Here is a 17,604-nt window from a genome sequence, read left to right as displayed (position 1 = left end):
ATTAAAACGTTAAGCTGATATTACAGAGTTATCTCCCTGTAGTGTTAGGTACCACCTTAAGATCCAAAGATCTTTCATCAGCTGTTTGAGTGAAAACAAATCATATTTGTAACCCGTACAATATAAAGGTCGTCAAGTTAGTTACTTATTCCTTATTCGTTTCTTATTCCTTCTAATTCCTTATTCTAAACCTATATTCGTTTCTTATTCCTTCTTATTCCTTATTCTAAACCTATATTCGTTACTTATTCCTTCTTATTTCTTATTTGTTACCTATTCATAACTTAATCATTATTCGTTACTAATTCCATATTCATTATTCGTTACTTATTCCATATTCCCACTCGTTACCTATTCCTTACTTGTCCCTTATTCCTTATTCGTTACATATTTGTTACTTATTCCTTATTTTTTATTCGTTACTTATTCGATTTTAATTTATTTCCCCCTTTTATTGGTTTATTTTCTTATCTGTGGTAATAGTTCTTGATTTATCGAGGTAAACTTACCCTTTTAGCGCTCAGGTATCCGTGTTTGCGCTAGACTAAATTATTGTTACTTATTCGTTCCTTTTTCGATTTTTTGTACGCTGCACCGTTGGAATGCTTTAATTATGTGTCCCTGTTGGTTCTCGGTTCGAAGTGGTGAAATTACACTATTAGCGTGTGTGTACCGTTTATGTGCTTGACTGATACCCTGTTACTTTTAAATACGTTGTTTTAATATTGCACATTTGACATTTGTTTCTTGTCTCTGGTGTCAGCTATGGGTTCTTAGAGATGAAAGAACCATATTAGCGCCCATGTACACTTTTAAGCGCTCGACTTATACATGTACCCTGTTACTTATTCAAATCTTATTCTTTTGTAATACGTTTTTTAAACGTTCGAAATTGAAAAAAAAAAAAAAAAAATCAACACAGGTGCATGTATACTTGTAATTTTAAATGTGAAAATAAAGGAATTATGACAACTTTGATCAATTAAAGAATTCTTAAAACACTGCAACTATAAATTATTAAATCATATTAATCTAAATAATTAGAATTAAAAGTATAAGGGAATTCATGAAATATCCAACTCCAGTTCAAGCAATATTATTGTACCTCGTATTAGAAGAAAGACAACTACGATTTGTCATACATTAACCCTCTGACTTTAAAACCATGCATAGTTTTGTGTCTATTTGATCGTATAATGTATATATAAATGTCGCATGTATGTTCTAACATAGATAGACTATAAAATCTAGATAAAAGAAGAAGATGTATAGGGGGGATAAAAAAACCAATCGAAGGTAAACAGAAAAAACAATATGGCTACATCGAAAAAATGACAAAAACACATTGCAAACATCAATTCACAAACATTACACAAGGCATGAGAAATACGAACTCAACACACACACACACACAAAAACACACTACAATCAAAAACAGAACTTGAAGGTGAACTCAGGTGTCAATCTGGCAAGTCTATTTGTTTGACGATATAACTCATTGAGAGATATCAAAGAAACATTATTATAAGGCCAAGGACAGCTGATTTAAATATATACATACTATTTGTTAAAATAGTATTCTGACATATTTATGTAACACCTTAATTCAAATAAGATTTATAAGTTTTTCAAATATGGCTTTTCAAACTATATGTAATAAGATTATGGAGAGAAAAGAAGGGGTTGGCGGGAAATTTTATGGATAAAACCAGAGGATTCCAAATATCTGGCAAAATTTCAAAGACAAGAGGAGTGAACATCATGGTCACAGTACTTACAAACAAATTTCATAGACACATTTGGCCATGGGTCGTAGATTGCATCAACAACAATGTTTATAGCACATCTAAGCATGAGTGCAACGAACAACATTTTCTACAAATATACATTAAAATCTAATAGACAAGGCTTTGAATGTTTTCAAAATATAATTGGTGATTAAAATACAAAAAACAAATGCCAAAATTATTCTTTAGATGTAGCCATTGCCTATAATAGATTCATTACACCCAAAAGAGAAAGCAAAACAACAACTTTATTGAATTATAATAATTATTTTTTAAATCAAATTCCTGTTATTAAAACCCATTGGCAGAACACCTTCCTTATTTGTGGGCTTACAAAATACTGCTTAGGATCTTCAAAACTGAAATAAAATAAAAAAGAAAATAAGATCAACTACTTTTGAGTTTGATACATTTTAAATGTACATGACCCAAGTAGTTGTATTGGCTAAAAAATTTCAAACCAATATTGAAAAAATATAAATATTCAGGTCCCGAACAAGCTAAAATTTCGGGAGTCAATTGTTTTTAGAAGTCCTGTAAAATAAGAAAACTTATTCAGTGTAATCAGGTTGTAAAAACCATGGTACATGTATATTGTGATGTTTTGTCTGAAAATAAATACCAATTCCATTTAGGTTTATTTATGAATCAAATCATTCTACTTTGTCCTGATAATGATACAGCGCAGTGCACTTATTTTATTTTGGTACTTAAATTAATAGAAACTACCAAGAGCCTGTATCACATCAGGACCAAACTGAAACAATATTTGATATCAAGAACGTTATAAATGTTTTTAAAAAGACAAAAATATTAAATGTGTTTTCTTATAGTGAATACAAAAAAAAAACACGATTAATTTGGAAAATTATGTTCCTCTTTATAAATAATTTAAATATAACGAGTCATTCTCGTTTCTTAAATCTTCCATGTCTGCTTGAAAACGCACTTTTATTTGTCTTGGAGTACAGGTATTGGAACATCTTGCATCACTCCCTTGAATGATTAAACTTTCCGTTGACATACAACTGCTTCTTTTGATTTCTTCATATTTGCCTGAAAATTTAAATGCGTATTTTAGTTAATCAATTTTGGCATATAGTGGGTTCGTAGTTAAGGACTTAGGTCAATGCGTTTGTAATTATGACAACAAAAAGGAAGCTCAATACGAATAATTGTAATATGTAATCCATTTATTCAGGGTTTCAGCTAGGATTTTGAGGGCTTAAGTCACTTTTGCGCGTGATAAAAATTAGCAAGGGGTCTAGGATGTTTTTCAAACTAGCTATACATACATGTATATGTCCAAGTCCTTCAAGTATTAGTCTAGGATCTTTGAAGACTTTAGGATTGCTAATGTAGGCAGTTATTGGCAATATTGAATGAATTGACTGATGTGGTGCTAAGATATGAAGATAAGAATAGGGATCTGGTAATATAGTTCACAACTTCACTTCAGTTATTTTCAGGGCACACCCCTGATCAACAAAAGTTGGGTGCCTCTATTTTTTAAACCACTGCACAAATGAACTTATGTAACGATTGTTCACAATCATTTATATCCTTGAAAATATGTTTAAATATCTTTTTGAATCGATTTCTTTAATATTGGATAAAAGGATCTGCATTTATACTTAATGTGACGATTCTAATGACTGTAGACTGTAGATCACGTTTACCATGTTTACTTTCGATTTTTAAACGAAATGAAATGAAAACGGGAAGTGACAATTGAATAATAATTTCAGAATAAAACCGGATTCATCTACGAATTTTTACGCATGCGCAATACATATAACAGGAAGCACCTGTTTGCAAGTGAAAATATTTACGTTTTGAATAAAGTTTATTCTTTCAGAGACATATAATATTGTCTCTGATTCTTTTAAATCGAAGTTGTCGAAAGTTTTTGATGAATATTTATATAAAGTATGACGAAAATACGTTAAAATGACGAAACTACGACAAGCAAACTGCAAATTATGATCGTAAGGGAAATATCGAAATTAAAGTTGAAATGTCCGGGAAGATTATCAATTTTGTTCAAATGACGAAAATAGGACAGAATATTGTGAGAAATGATTAAAATGAAGTGCTGACTGACTGATTTAACTTAAATAGATTATTATGATTGTCATTTATGAGGTTTTATAATAATAATTAAGGGATTAGTGACCCATCTGATTGGCGGATTACTTGTCATCACAACTTTTAACACCTTTTTGTAAACGTTAATTACCTGAGGGTCATAAACTTGTCAGAAACATAAAGACAGGTAGAATTCAAGAAATTTGATGTGAAAATATTTTTACACTTTCCAAATTTAAGTGACGAAATTGATATGAAATATTTTCGTCATTTCGAAAACATTTTCGTAAAATACGAAAGTGACGAGCGCTAGCAAAATCACTGCATTTATTTAAAAATTGGTCACAAAAGGTAATCTTTTCGTAAATGAAAATTGCATAAGGTCATTTCTCTGACTGTTAATGACGTCTTTACTTTAAACCCATTGTATGCTGGATGTACAAAAATTAAAAGATGTGGTTTGATTGCCAATGAGAAAACTCTCCACAAGAGACTAAATGATATAGCAGTTAACTAATGTAGGTACCGTATTATGGCCTTCAACAATGAGCAAAACCCATACTGAGAAATTAGCTATTAAAGGCTTGTGTACTGATCATAATTCAGTCTTGGATACATGATTTTTTTATTAGTTGTTTTTTGCTTTGAATTAGTTATCAGTATCTGCGAGTACTATCAGTTCGGTACTTAGTGGGTTTTTTTTAAGGTTAGGGTTGAAGGATGGATATTTACCCTGCTACGTCCGGACTGTGTCTTTGTTTGATGTTTTTCTGCTTTGTATCGATCTGATGAGTTAAGCCTTTTTCAACTGATTTTAGTTGTTTGTTCTTATGTTGTATTGTCCTAGGATGGAGGGTTGAGCGCCCGAAATATTTTTTACCGCCATATTAACTATGCACCTGTCCCAAGTCAGGAGCCTGTAGTTCAGCGGTAGTTGTTGGTTCAATACTGTCGTATTTGTTTTTCGTAAATTGTTTTGTTATAAATAAAGGCCTTTGGTTTTCTCATTTGAATTGTTTCATATTATCATATCGATGCCCTTTATAGCCAACAATACGGGTCTTTCATTGTTGAAGACCTTACGGTTGCTATAATTACTTATGTACACTTCATTTGAACTTTGGTGGATAGTTGTCTCATCGGCAATGATATCACATCTCCTTATTTTTTTTATAACTTTGTTAGTACGCAGTGATTAAAATTCCTTTTCATAAAATTAAACTAATTTGTTTTTCATGTTTTAACGAATTAAAAAGGTTGTACGGAAATTAAATATGCTCAACACGATTTAATTGAACGAAACGTCATCGAGTGAAATGTTATGCTTTTTGGGATAGAAATAGAGTAACATCGCTTTTTGGAGATAAGGTATTAACACATACGATTAAAAATTTAACGTATTGTATCTGCTTTAACAAAATATTTCCAGGGACCAGTTCACCAGGAATTGTTTCACTCTTGTGATCACTGTAACGATTATACTTTATTATATTCGTTTCGTTTATACAAATCTGTATTTTGTGTTCATCACTTCCGTTTTAGCATGATTAAAAATGGCTCCCTCCATCTAGTCACACGTTTTATATGCCTTACCACTCATACGGCCCGAACAGCCAAACACACAACATAACATGGTGGCAGCGCAAATGTAAACGAACTCAGGCTTTCGATTGAATAACTTTTAGAGAATATTTGAAGTGAGTTGAAGTTATAATTATGGAAAATCAGCTGAAAACGCCGGACAAACTGAACTTTGAAGTTACCGATCTTGCACACACATGGAAAAAGTGGAAAGAAGAATTCTCACTGTATGCCGAGCTAGCATTAGACGGTAAAGATGATAAATTTAAAGTTAAAATGTTTAAATACTTGATTGGAAGTAGAGGACGAGAAGTGTACGATACTTTGACTTTTGCTGAAACTGAAAACGATAGAACAGTCGATATTGTGCTTCAGAAATTTGACACTTATTGTAATCCGTTGAAAAACGAGACAGTTGAGCGATATAAATTTAATTCTAGGACACAACAGAGTGGTGAGTCCGTATCTAAATATTATACTGAACTGAAATTAATAGCAGCACATTGTGGCTATGGAGCGCTTGAGGAGTCACTTATAAGAGATCAGATAGTGTGTGGAATAAAAGACACCCAGGTACGTGAACGATTATTACGCGATAGTAAATTGACACTGAAGGGTTGTTTAGACACCTGTAGAGCTACAGAACTTTCAAAGGAGCGTATTAAAGAGATAGAAAATTCTCCAGCAGTGGTGCATGCAGTAAAGTCGCCAAGTCAGGGTGCAAGTGCAAGAAATAAGAATAGCTATGAAACACCGAAGTCTAAGATAGATTGCCGTTATTGTGGACGCAAGCATGAGCCAAGTAAGCAGAAATGCCCTGCTTATGATCAATCGTGTCGTAAATGCAACAAGAAAGATCATTTCGCAGCCGTGTGTGGACGTAACAAACCGCATCAGCACAAAAGTCGTGGAAATCAAAGGAACCAACGAGTAAACTTGATGTGCGATGATGAAGAGTCTGATGAGTATTATGAGACTATTAAAACTGTAACAGGCACTACTACAAAACATGTATATGCTACGATGAATGTGAACGATCGACCAATAAAGTTCCAAATTGACAGTGGTGCAAGTTGTAATGTTATTCCGATGAACAAACTGAAAGGACTAGAATGTAAAATTGTAAAATCTAGTACTGTCTTAACAACTTACGAACCCTCTAAAATAAGACCGCTTGGAAAGACCACATTGAAATTGATAAATGCTAAGAATGGCAAAAGTTACGACGAGACATTTATTGTTGTAAAGGAAAACACAACACCCATTTTGGGTAATCAGACTATTCAACACATGAACTTAGTAACAATAAATTATGACAATATACAGGCATTAGATATCAATGAGATAAGTTTATCCGAAAAGTCAGTATTTAGGCAATACAAGGACGTGTTTGACGGAACCGGATGTTTACCAGGAACATATCGTCTCGAAATAGATGAAACCGTTAGTCCAGTGGTGCACCCACCACGCAAGATACCTGTCGCGTTGCGCGATAAGCTGAAAACTGAATTAGAACGTTTAACCGACAAAGAAATTATTACGCCGGTTACTGAGCCAACTCCGTGGGTGAACAATCTAGTGATTGTCGAAAAACCGAACAAGTTGAGAATTTGCCTAGACCCGCGTGATTTGAATAAGGCTATTAAGCGCAGTCACTACCCGATGCCGACTATAGAGGAGTTATTGCCAGATTTGAATAAAGCTAGGATATTCTCTGTTGCCGATGCGCGTAATGGATTTTGGCATATGAAATTAGACAATGATAGCTCGATGTTAACTACATTTAACACACCGCATGGACGATTTCGATGGCTTAGAATGCCTTTTGGACTTAATTCCGCGCCGGAAGAATTCCAACGTAGGCAAAATCAGAATATGGAAGGATTAAACGGTGTGCGTTGCGTTCATGATGATATATTGATTTTCGGTGAAGGCGAAACCGATGATGCAGCTTCTCGCGACCATGACCGCAATTTTAGAGCTCTGATGGAACGATGCAGAGATAAGAACCTCAAACTGAATAGTGACAAATTAAAGTTTAAGCAAACTGAGGTAAGATTCGTAGGACATCTTTTGACAAATGCAGGAGTCCGAGCCGATCCCGACAAAGTGAAAGCCGTAATGAAAATGCCTATTCCAACCGATGTGTCCGCCGTAAAGAGATTTGTAGGTTTCGTGACCTATTTGAGCAAGTTCTTGCCGAAGTTGAGCGATATATGTGAGCCGTTGCGAAAACTGACGGTACAAAATGCAGAATGGTGCTGGTTAGATGCACATGATAGAGCGATATCCGAGATTAAGAAGCTAGTATGCGCAAGTCCAGTTCTTAGATACTATGATCCAAAAGAGGAATTAACGCTTCAATGTGACGCTTCGTTAACAGGATTAGGAGCAAGTTTATTGCAAAATGGACAACCGATAACGTTCGCAAGCAGAGCACTTACCGATGTTGAGACCCGTTATGCTCAAATTTAAAAAGAGATGTTAGCCGTAGTATTTGGCCTTGAGCGATTTCACCAGTATACCTACGGACGAATTGTAAATGTGGACAGCGATCATAAACCTCTTGAGTCGATAGTGAAGAAATCACTTTTAGCCGCTCCGAGACGTTAACAGCGTATGTTGCTCCGAATACAGCAATACAATTACAATATCCGATATAAACCTGGAAGTACAATGTATATTGCCGATACATTGAGCCGTGCGTATCTCAAAGAGACTGATACAACAAGCTTTGAAAAGGATTTAGAAGTTATAAATATGGTGAAATATTTGCCGATGACCGAATCAAGAGTGAAAGACATTAAGTTACATTCACAGGATGACGAGTCTTTGCAAGTACTGCAAACTACCGTATTACATGGATGGCCGATTAAGCGCGAGGACACACCCTCACTTGCGAAACCGTACTTCGATTTTAGAGATGAAATAACTGTACAAGATGGTATTCTTTTCCGTGGCGAAAGAGCAATTATTCCGAGAACTCTCCGTATGGACATGATGCAACGTATTCATTCGTCTCATATTGGAATTGGTGGTAGTTTACGCCGTGCAAAAGAATGCTTGTATTGGCCCGGTATGCATTCTGACATTACACAGTATATTCAATCGTGTGAAACATGTCAAATGTTTGAGAATAAACAGCAGAAAGAGACTTTAATTCCGCACGAAGTCCCAGACCGACCATGGGCAAAAGTTGGAACCGATTTGTGTAGTTTCGAAGGAAAGGACTATCTTGTGACTGTGGATTATTTTTCTAATTTTTGGGAAATTGACTTTCTAGAGAGCACAAAACCGAAAACCGTCATTCGCAAACTACGAGCCTTATTCGCAAGGTATGGCATACCCGACACCGTGATATCTGATAATGGACCACAATTTAGTTGCAATGAGTTTGCGAAATTTGCGACCGAATGGGAATTTGACCATAAAACGTCTTCTCCGACCTACCCGCAAAGTAACGGTAAAGCAGAGCAAGCAGTGAAATCCGCAAAGAGACTCATGAAACGTGCTCGAAAAGACAATAAAGATATTTACTTGAGTATTCTAGACTTCCGTAACACGCCAACCGAAGGAATGTCTAGCAGTCCATCCCAACGACTTATGTGTAGAAGAACGAAAACGCAATTGCCAATTTCATCGTCTCTCCTGAAACCACTTATTCCTTTATTCGCATCAAAGGAAATCGAACGAAATAAAGATCAACAGCGTAAATATTATGACCGAAACGCGAGAGACTTACAAGAGTTAGAAAATGGACAACGTGTATGGATTTCTCCGAAACCGAATGATCGTACTAAAACTTGGACAAAAGGTATTATTAAGAGAAAAGTGGACATTAGATCTTATGAAGTGAACACCGATCAAGGACAGAAATTGCGTCGAAACAGGAGAGACATACGTATAAGTAGTGGTACAAACAAACAATCTGACACCTACGTGAGGCCAAATGATATTGACTTTAATCTGTATAGAATACCAGAAAACGCGCCTAGCACAGATAACAGACCAAATCAAAACATTGACAATACTCAAACCGCGACACCGCCTCGTAGTCCGTCTATGGAACCTAGTGTCAGTCAACCCAATGTTGATTGTAATCCGTCCGTCCAGCCGATTAGAAATCCACAATCTACCAATACCAGATCCGGAAGACAAGTGAAGTTTCCACAAAAGTACAATGACTTTGATACTGGATAAATGTTTAAAAGTTTATGAAAATGTTGAACTGTTAAAGTGAATTTTTTAGTCAAGTCTTTGATTTTGAGATTAACAATTAACTAGTCAATACAAATTCTTTTGATAGACATTAATTTTGCAAATATCATTTTGATTTGATTAATTAGCTTTTCTTAAAGAAAGAAGGATGTAACGATTATACTTTATTATATTCGTTTCTTTTATACAAATCTGTATTTTGTGTTCATCACTTCCGTTTTAGCATGATTAAAAATGGCTCCCTCCATCTAGTCACACGTTTTATATGCCTTACCACTCATACGGCCCGAACAGCCAAACACACAACATAACAATCACAATCATAAGACTGATACATGTACATGTAATCCTAGGTAACGGAGAAGGTATATCTTTAGGTTAATTAACTAAAAAAAGGCAATTGCAAAGATACCATGATAATTTATAACAATACATTTTATTGTCATTTAGTTAGTCAAGTGAAGAATATAAGACTAATGAAATGAAATTTGCCTTTAAAAAGTATAAATTTATGCTGCGTTATATCTAGATATAGAAAAGATTACCTCTGAGCTGTTCTTACTGCATTACACAAAATTGCTTCAAACTGATACCATGATGTATACATTGACAGTATATATCAGAAATTTCCTTTTTAAAGACCGGAACAAATATTGACGTTATTCTAAATGTTTTAAAGTAAATTATTTTTATAGCAATATGCAACCTGAGCAAGACTTGTCAATTCTTAATGTTTTTACGATAATATAGAAGGAAAACAATTTGATTGTTCATAAATTCTAAGCAATTCCGTCGGAGATGGATGGAAGAAGCTTACATCGTCATAAGGCGCAGGTGGGTTTTTGACTACAGAGTATACATGTACTCTCCACCTAAAAAGGTCAGCAGACTGAGTAATCATTGATTTCAAATGAACCGCATTTTAACATGGTTGTCGTAAAATTAAAATTTCTCCAGATTTCATTGTTATGTTGGATTGCGATTGGTATGGCTGAATACCGATTACTAGTACATTATTTTCGCTAGGTGATAGGCAAACAACAATCACATCTCCTTTTCCAAATACAGATGTCATATCTTTGTTTATATGTATTGCAATATGTTACATAGGGCCATTACCTTTATCACATTCATCACCAAGTGTTCCCTTGATTAGATTTAGATAACCTTGAACACATGCATTACCATGTGTTCCCCTGAATAGATTTAGATTACCTTGAACACATGCATTACCAAGTGTTCCCCTGATTAGATTTGGAAGAGGGACGAAAGATACCAAAGGGACAGTTAAACTCATTTAGAACTTTACCTTTATCACATGCATTACCAAGTGTTCCCCTGATTAGATTTAGAACTTTTCCTTTACCACATGCATTACCAAGTGTTCCCCTAATTAGATTTAGAACGTTACCTTTATCAAATACATCATCAAGTGTTCCCCTGATTATATTTAGAACTTTATCTTTACCACATGCACCACCAAGTGTTCCCCTGATTAGATTTATAACTTTACCTTTATCACATGTATTACCAAGTGTTCCCCTGATTAGGTTTAGATTACCGTAATCACATGCATCATCAAGTGTTCCCCTGATTAGATTTAATTACCTTTATCACATGCATCACCAAGCGTTCCCCTAAATAGATTTAGATTACCTTTATCACATGCTTCACCAAAGTTTTTCCTTGATTAGATTTAGATTACCTCTATCACATGCATCACCAAGTGTTCCTCTGATTATATTTAATTCCCTGTATCACATGCATCACCAATTGTTCCCCTGATTAGATTTATATTACCGTTATCACATGCATCACCAAGTGTTCCCCTGATTAGAACTAGATTACCTTATCACATGCATCACCAAGTGTTCCCCTGATTAGATTTAATTACCATTATCACATGCATCACCAAGTGTTCCCTGATAAGATATAATTACCATTATCACATGCATCACCAAGTGTTCCCCTGATTATTTTTAATTATCTTTATCACAATCATCACCAAGTGTTCCCCTGATAAGATTTATTTACCATTATCACATGCATCACTAAGTGTTTCCTGATTAGATTTAGATTACCTTTATCACATTTATGCATTCATAACCAAGTGTTCCTCTGATTAGATTCAATTACCATTATTACCATTATCACATGCATCTCCAAGTGTTCCCCTGATTAGATTTAAATACTTTTATCACATGCATCACTAAGTGTTCCCTGATTAGAATTAAATTACCTTTATAAAATGCATTACCAAGTGTTCCACTGATTAGATTAAGATTACCTTCATCACATGCATCACTTAGTGTTCCCTGATTAGATTTAGAACTTTACCTTTATCACATGCATCACTAAGTGTCCCCTGATTAGATTAAGATTACCTTTATCACATGCATTACCAAGTGTTTCCCTGATTAGATTAAGATTACCTTTATCACATGCATCACCAAGTATTTCCCTGATAAGATTAAGATTACCTATATCACATGCATTACCAAGTGTTTCCCTGATTAGATTAAGATTACCTTTATCACATGCATTACCAAGTGTTTCCCTGATTAGATTAAGATTACCTTCATCACATGCATCACTTAGTGTTCCCTGATTAGATTTAGAACTTTACCTTTATCACAGGCATCACTAAGTGTCCCCTGATTAGATTAAGATTACCTTTATCACATACATCACCAAGTGTTCCCCTGACTAGATTTAGATTACCTTTATCACATACATCACCAAGTGTTCCCCTGATTAGATTAAGATTACCTTTATCACATGCATTACCAAATGTTACCTTACTAGATTTAGATTACCTTTATCACATGCATTACCAAGTGTTCCCCTGATTAGATTAAGTTTACCTTTATCACATGCATTACCAAATGTTACCTTACTAGATTTAGATTACCTTTATCACATGCATTACCAAATGTTACCTTACTAGATTTAGATTACCTTTATCACATGCATTTCCAAGTGTTCCCCTGATTAGATTAAGATTACCTTTATCACATGCATCATCAAGTGTTTCCCTTATTAGATTTAAAACTTTACCTTTTTCACATGCATCACCAAGTCTTCCCCTGATTAGATTTAGATTACCTTTATCACATGCATCACCAAGTGTTCCCCTGATTAGATTAAGATTACCTTTTATCACATGCATCACCAAGTGTTTCCCTTATTAGATTTAGAACTTTACGTTTATCACATACATCACCAAGTGTTCCCCTGATAATATTTAGATTACCTTTAGCACATGCATTACTAAATGTTCTCCTGACTAGATTTAGATAACATGTATCACATGCATCACCAAATGTTCCCCCGACTATGTTTAGATAACCTTTATCACATGCATCACCAAATGTTCCCCCGACTAGATTTAGATAACCTTTATCACATGCATCACCAAATGTGCTCCTGACTAGATTTAGATGACCTTCATCACATGCATTTCCAATTGTTCCCCTGATTAGATTTATAACTTTACCTTTATCACGTGCATCATCAAGTGTTCCCCTGGCTAGATTTAGATTACCTTTATCACATGCATCATCAAGTGTTCCCCTGATTAGATTTAGATTACCCTTTTCACATACATCACCTTGTGTTCCCCTGATTAGATTAAGATTACCTTTATCACATACATCACCAAGTGTTCCCCTGATTAGATTCAGATTACTTTTTTCACATGCATCACCTTGTGTTCCCCTGATTAGATTAAGATTACCTTTATCACATACATCACCAAGTGTTCCCCTGATTAGATTTAGATAACCTTGAACACATGCATCACCAAGTGTTCCCCTGATTAGATTAAGATTACCTTAATCGCATGCATCACCAGTTGTTACCCTGTTTAGATTGAGATTAACCTTTATCACATGCATCATCATGTGTTCCCCTGATTAGATTTAGATTACCTTTATCACATGCGTCACCAAATGTTCCCCTGACTAGATTTAGAACTTTACCTTTATCGCATGCATCATCAAGTGTTCCCCTGATTAGATTTAGAACTTTACCTTTATCTAATGCATCACCAAATGTTCCCCTGACTAGATTGAGAATACCTTTATCACATGCATCATCATGTGTTCCCCTGATTAGATTAAGATTATCTTTATCGCATGCATCACCAATTGTTCCCCTGATTAGATTTAGAATACCTTTATTACATGCATCACCAAATGTTCCCCCAACTATATTTAGATAACCTTCATCACATGCATCATCAAGTGTTCCCCTGATTAGATTTAGAACTTTACCTTTATCACATGCATCACCAAATGTTACCTTACAAAATTTAGATTACCTTTATCACATGCATTACCAAATGTTACCTTACTAGATTTAGATTACCTTTATCACATGCATTACCAAGTGTTCCCCTGATTAGATTTAGATTACCTTTATCACATGCATCACCAAGTGTTCACCTGATTAGATTTAGATTACCTTTATCACATTCATCACCAATTGTTCCCCTGATTAGATTTATAACTTTACCTTTATCACATGCATCACCCAAGTGTTCCCCTGATTAGATTTAGATTACCTTTATCACATGCATCACCAATTGTTCCCCTGATTAGATTTAGAACTTTACCTTTATCACATGCATTACCAAATGTTACCTTACTAGATTTAGATTACCTTTATCACATGCATTACCAAGTGTTCCCCTGATTAGATTTAGATTACCTTTATCACATGCATCACCAAGTGTTCCCCTGATTAGATTTAGATTACCTTTATCACATGCATCACCAATTGTTCCCCTGATTAGTTTTAGAACTTTACCTTTATCACATGCATCACCAATTGTTCCCCTGATTAGATTTAGAACTTTACCTTTATCACATGCATTACCAAATGTTACCTTACTAGATTCAGATTACCTTAATCACATGCATCACCAAGTGTTCCCCTGATTAGATTAAGATTACCTTTATCACATGCATCACCAATTGTTCCCCTGATTAGATTTAGAACTTTACCTTTATCACATGCATTACCAAATGTTACCTTACTAGATTTAGATTACCTTTATCACATGCATTACCAAGTGTTCCCCTGATTAGATTTAGATTACCTTTATCACATGCATCATCAAGTGTTCCCCTGATTAGATTTAGATTACCTTTATCACATGCATCACCAATTGTTCCCCTGATTAGATTTAGAACTTTACCTTTATCACATGCATCACCAATTGTTCCCCTGATTAGATTTAGAACTTTACCTTTATCACATGCATTACCAAATGATACCTTACTAGATTCAGATTACCTTTATCACATGCATCACCAAGTGTTCCCCTGATTAGATTAAGATTACCTTTATCACATGCATCACCAATTGTTCCCCTGATTAGATTTAAAACTTTACCTTTATCACATGCATTACCAAGTGTTTCCTGATTAGATTTAGAACTTTACCTTTATCACATGCATCACCAAGTCTTCCCCTGATTAGATTTAGATTACCTTTATCACATGCATCACCAAGTATTTTCCTGATTAGATTAAGATTACCTTTATCGCATGCATCATCAAGTGTTTCCTGATTAGATTTAGAACTTTACCTTTATCACATGCATCACCAAGTCTTCCCCTGATTAGATTTAGATTACCTTTATCACATGCATCACCAAGTATTTTCCTGATTAGATTAAGATTACCTTTATCGCATGCATCATCAAGTGTTCCCCTGATTAGATTTAGAACTTTACCTTTATCACATGCATCACCAAGTATTTTCCTGATTAGATTAAGATTACCTTTATCGCATGCATCATCAAGTGTTCCCCTGATTAGATTTAGAACTTTACCTTTATCACATACATTACCAAGTGTTCCCCTGATTAGATTTAGAACTTTACCTTTATCGCATGCATCATCAAGTGTTCCCCTGATTAGATTTAGATTACCTTTATCACATGCATTACCAAATGTTACCTTACTAGATTTAGATTACCTTTATCACATGCATTACCAAATGTTACCTTACTAGATTTAGATTACCTTTATTACATGCATTACCAAATGTTACCTTACTAGATTTAGATTACCTTTATCACATACATTACCAAGTGTTCCCCTGATTAGATTTAGATTACCTTTATCACATGCTTCACCAAGTGTTCCCCTGATTAGATTTAGATTACCTTCATCACATGCATCACCAAGTGTTCCCCTGATTAAATTCAATTACCTTTATCACATGCAACACTAAGTGTTCCCCTGATTAGATTTAGATTAACTTTATCACATGCATCACTAAGTGTTCCCCTGATTAGATTTAGATTAACTTTATCACATGCATCACTTAGTGTTCACCTGATAAGATTTAAATTACCTTTATCACATGCATCACCAAGTGTTCCCCTGATTAGATGTAGATCTTTACCTTTATCACATGCATCACTAAGTGTTCCCCTTATTAGATGTAGATTACATTTATCACATGCTTCACCAAGTGTTCCCCTGATTAGATTTAGATTACCTTTATCACATGCATCACCAAGTGTTCCCCTGATTAAATTCAATTACCTTTATCACATGCATCACTAAGTGTTCCCCTGACTAGATTTAGATTAACTTTAACACATGCATCACTAAGTGTTCCCCTGATTAGATTTAGATTACTTTTATCACATGCATCACTTAGTGTTCACCTGATAAGATTTAGATTACCTTTATCACATGCATCACCAAGTGTTCCCCTGATTAGATGTAGAACTTTACCTTTATCACATGCTTCACTAAGTGTTCCCGTGATTAGATTTAATTACTTTTATCCCATGCATCACTAAGTGTTCCCCTGATTAGATTTATATTATCTTTATCACATGCATCACTAAGTGTTCCCCTGATTAGATTTAATTACCTTTATCACATGCATCACTAAGTGTTCCCCTGATCAGATTGATATTATCTTTATCACATGCATCACTTAGTGTCCCCCTGATTAGATTTAATTACCGTTATCACATGCATCACCAAGTGTTCCCCTGATTAGATTTAATTACCTTTATCCCATGCATCACCAAGCGTTCCCCTGATTAGATTTAGATTACCTTTATCACATGCATCACTATGTGTTCCCCTGATTAGATTTAGATTACCTTTATCACATGCATCACCAAGTGTTCCCCTCATTAAATTTAATTACCTTTATCCCATGCATCACCAAGTGTTCCTCTGATTAGATTTAATTACCTTTATCACATGCATCACTAAGTGTTTTCCTGATAAGATTTAGAACTTTACCTTTATCACTTGCATCACTAAGTGTTCCCCTGATTATATCTAATTACCTTTATCATATGCATCACTAAGTGTTCCCCTGATTATATTTGATTATCTTTATCCCCTGCATCACTAAGTGTTCCCCTGATTACATTTAGATTACCTTTATCACATGCATCACCAAGTGTTCCCCTGAATAGATGTAGAACTTTACCTTTATCACATGTTTCACTAAGTGCTCCCCTGATTAGATTTAGATTACCTTTATCACATGCATCACCAAGTGTTCCCCTGATTAGATGTAAAACTTGTGCAGAGCTTACTGAACCTCTGCCTTTCATTCCTGAATTGACAACATCTGAAACCAAATTAATAAAGAAATAAAATACCGATATATTGTAAATACTTTTTAGAAAATTTGATTCCTAATATCAGTCTTACGACATACTGTAGTTCATGTACCAGTAGCACATCAATAATTTATTAAAAATGTTAAATTATAAATCAGACCGTTAGTTTTATACTTTAAACATAAATATTAAACCCAATTCTGATATTTTCCTATCAAAATATATCGGGTTTTTTTCTTCCGCCTATTTTTTTTTTCCTTTGCTGTTTGGTTATTTCGCAAGACATTTGGTATTTGATATCGAACAGTTAAAACGCTTTTG

At 34.6% G+C, this 17,604-nt stretch overlaps 3 protein-coding genes across 3 annotated transcripts in view; 1 reads left to right on the top strand and 2 right to left on the bottom strand.

The window, feature by feature from the left end:
- The first annotated feature begins 8,132 nt into the window (after positions 1-8,132).
- On the top strand, positions 8,133-9,656 carry LOC134692301 (uncharacterized protein K02A2.6-like). The gene has a single exon (XM_063552752.1). It carries the CDS (start codon positions 8,133-8,135, stop codon positions 9,654-9,656), a length of 1,524 nt encoding a protein of 507 aa, XP_063408822.1.
- A 1,904-nt stretch (positions 9,657-11,560) lies between these two features.
- Positions 11,561-16,843, bottom strand: LOC134692300 (uncharacterized). The gene is made up of 8 exons (XM_063552751.1): positions 16,714-16,843; positions 16,041-16,187; positions 15,268-15,612; positions 14,337-14,534; positions 13,604-13,948; positions 12,828-13,458; positions 12,012-12,231; positions 11,561-11,596 (listed from the first exon to the last, which is right to left on the bottom strand). The coding sequence occupies exons 1-8, from the start codon at positions 16,841-16,843 to the stop codon at positions 11,561-11,563; spliced, it is 2,052 nt and encodes a 683-aa protein (XP_063408821.1).
- A 191-nt stretch (positions 16,844-17,034) lies between these two features.
- Positions 17,035-17,604, bottom strand: part of LOC134692299 (polycystin-1-like protein 2) — a 38,798-nt gene continuing 38,228 nt past the window's right edge. Inside the window, exon 12 of the mRNA XM_063552749.1 lies at positions 17,035-17,291. Within this exon, the coding sequence (XP_063408819.1) occupies positions 17,035-17,291 (257 nt within the window). The remainder of the gene's footprint in view (positions 17,292-17,604) is intronic.

This window comes from Mytilus trossulus, chromosome 12 (genome assembly GCF_036588685.1).
Source record: "Mytilus trossulus isolate FHL-02 chromosome 12, PNRI_Mtr1.1.1.hap1, whole genome shotgun sequence".
Lineage (NCBI taxonomy): Eukaryota > Metazoa > Mollusca > Bivalvia > Mytilida > Mytilidae > Mytilus > Mytilus trossulus.
Note: the sequence above shows the minus strand (reverse complement) of the source record. Positions and strands in the feature narration are given on the sequence as shown.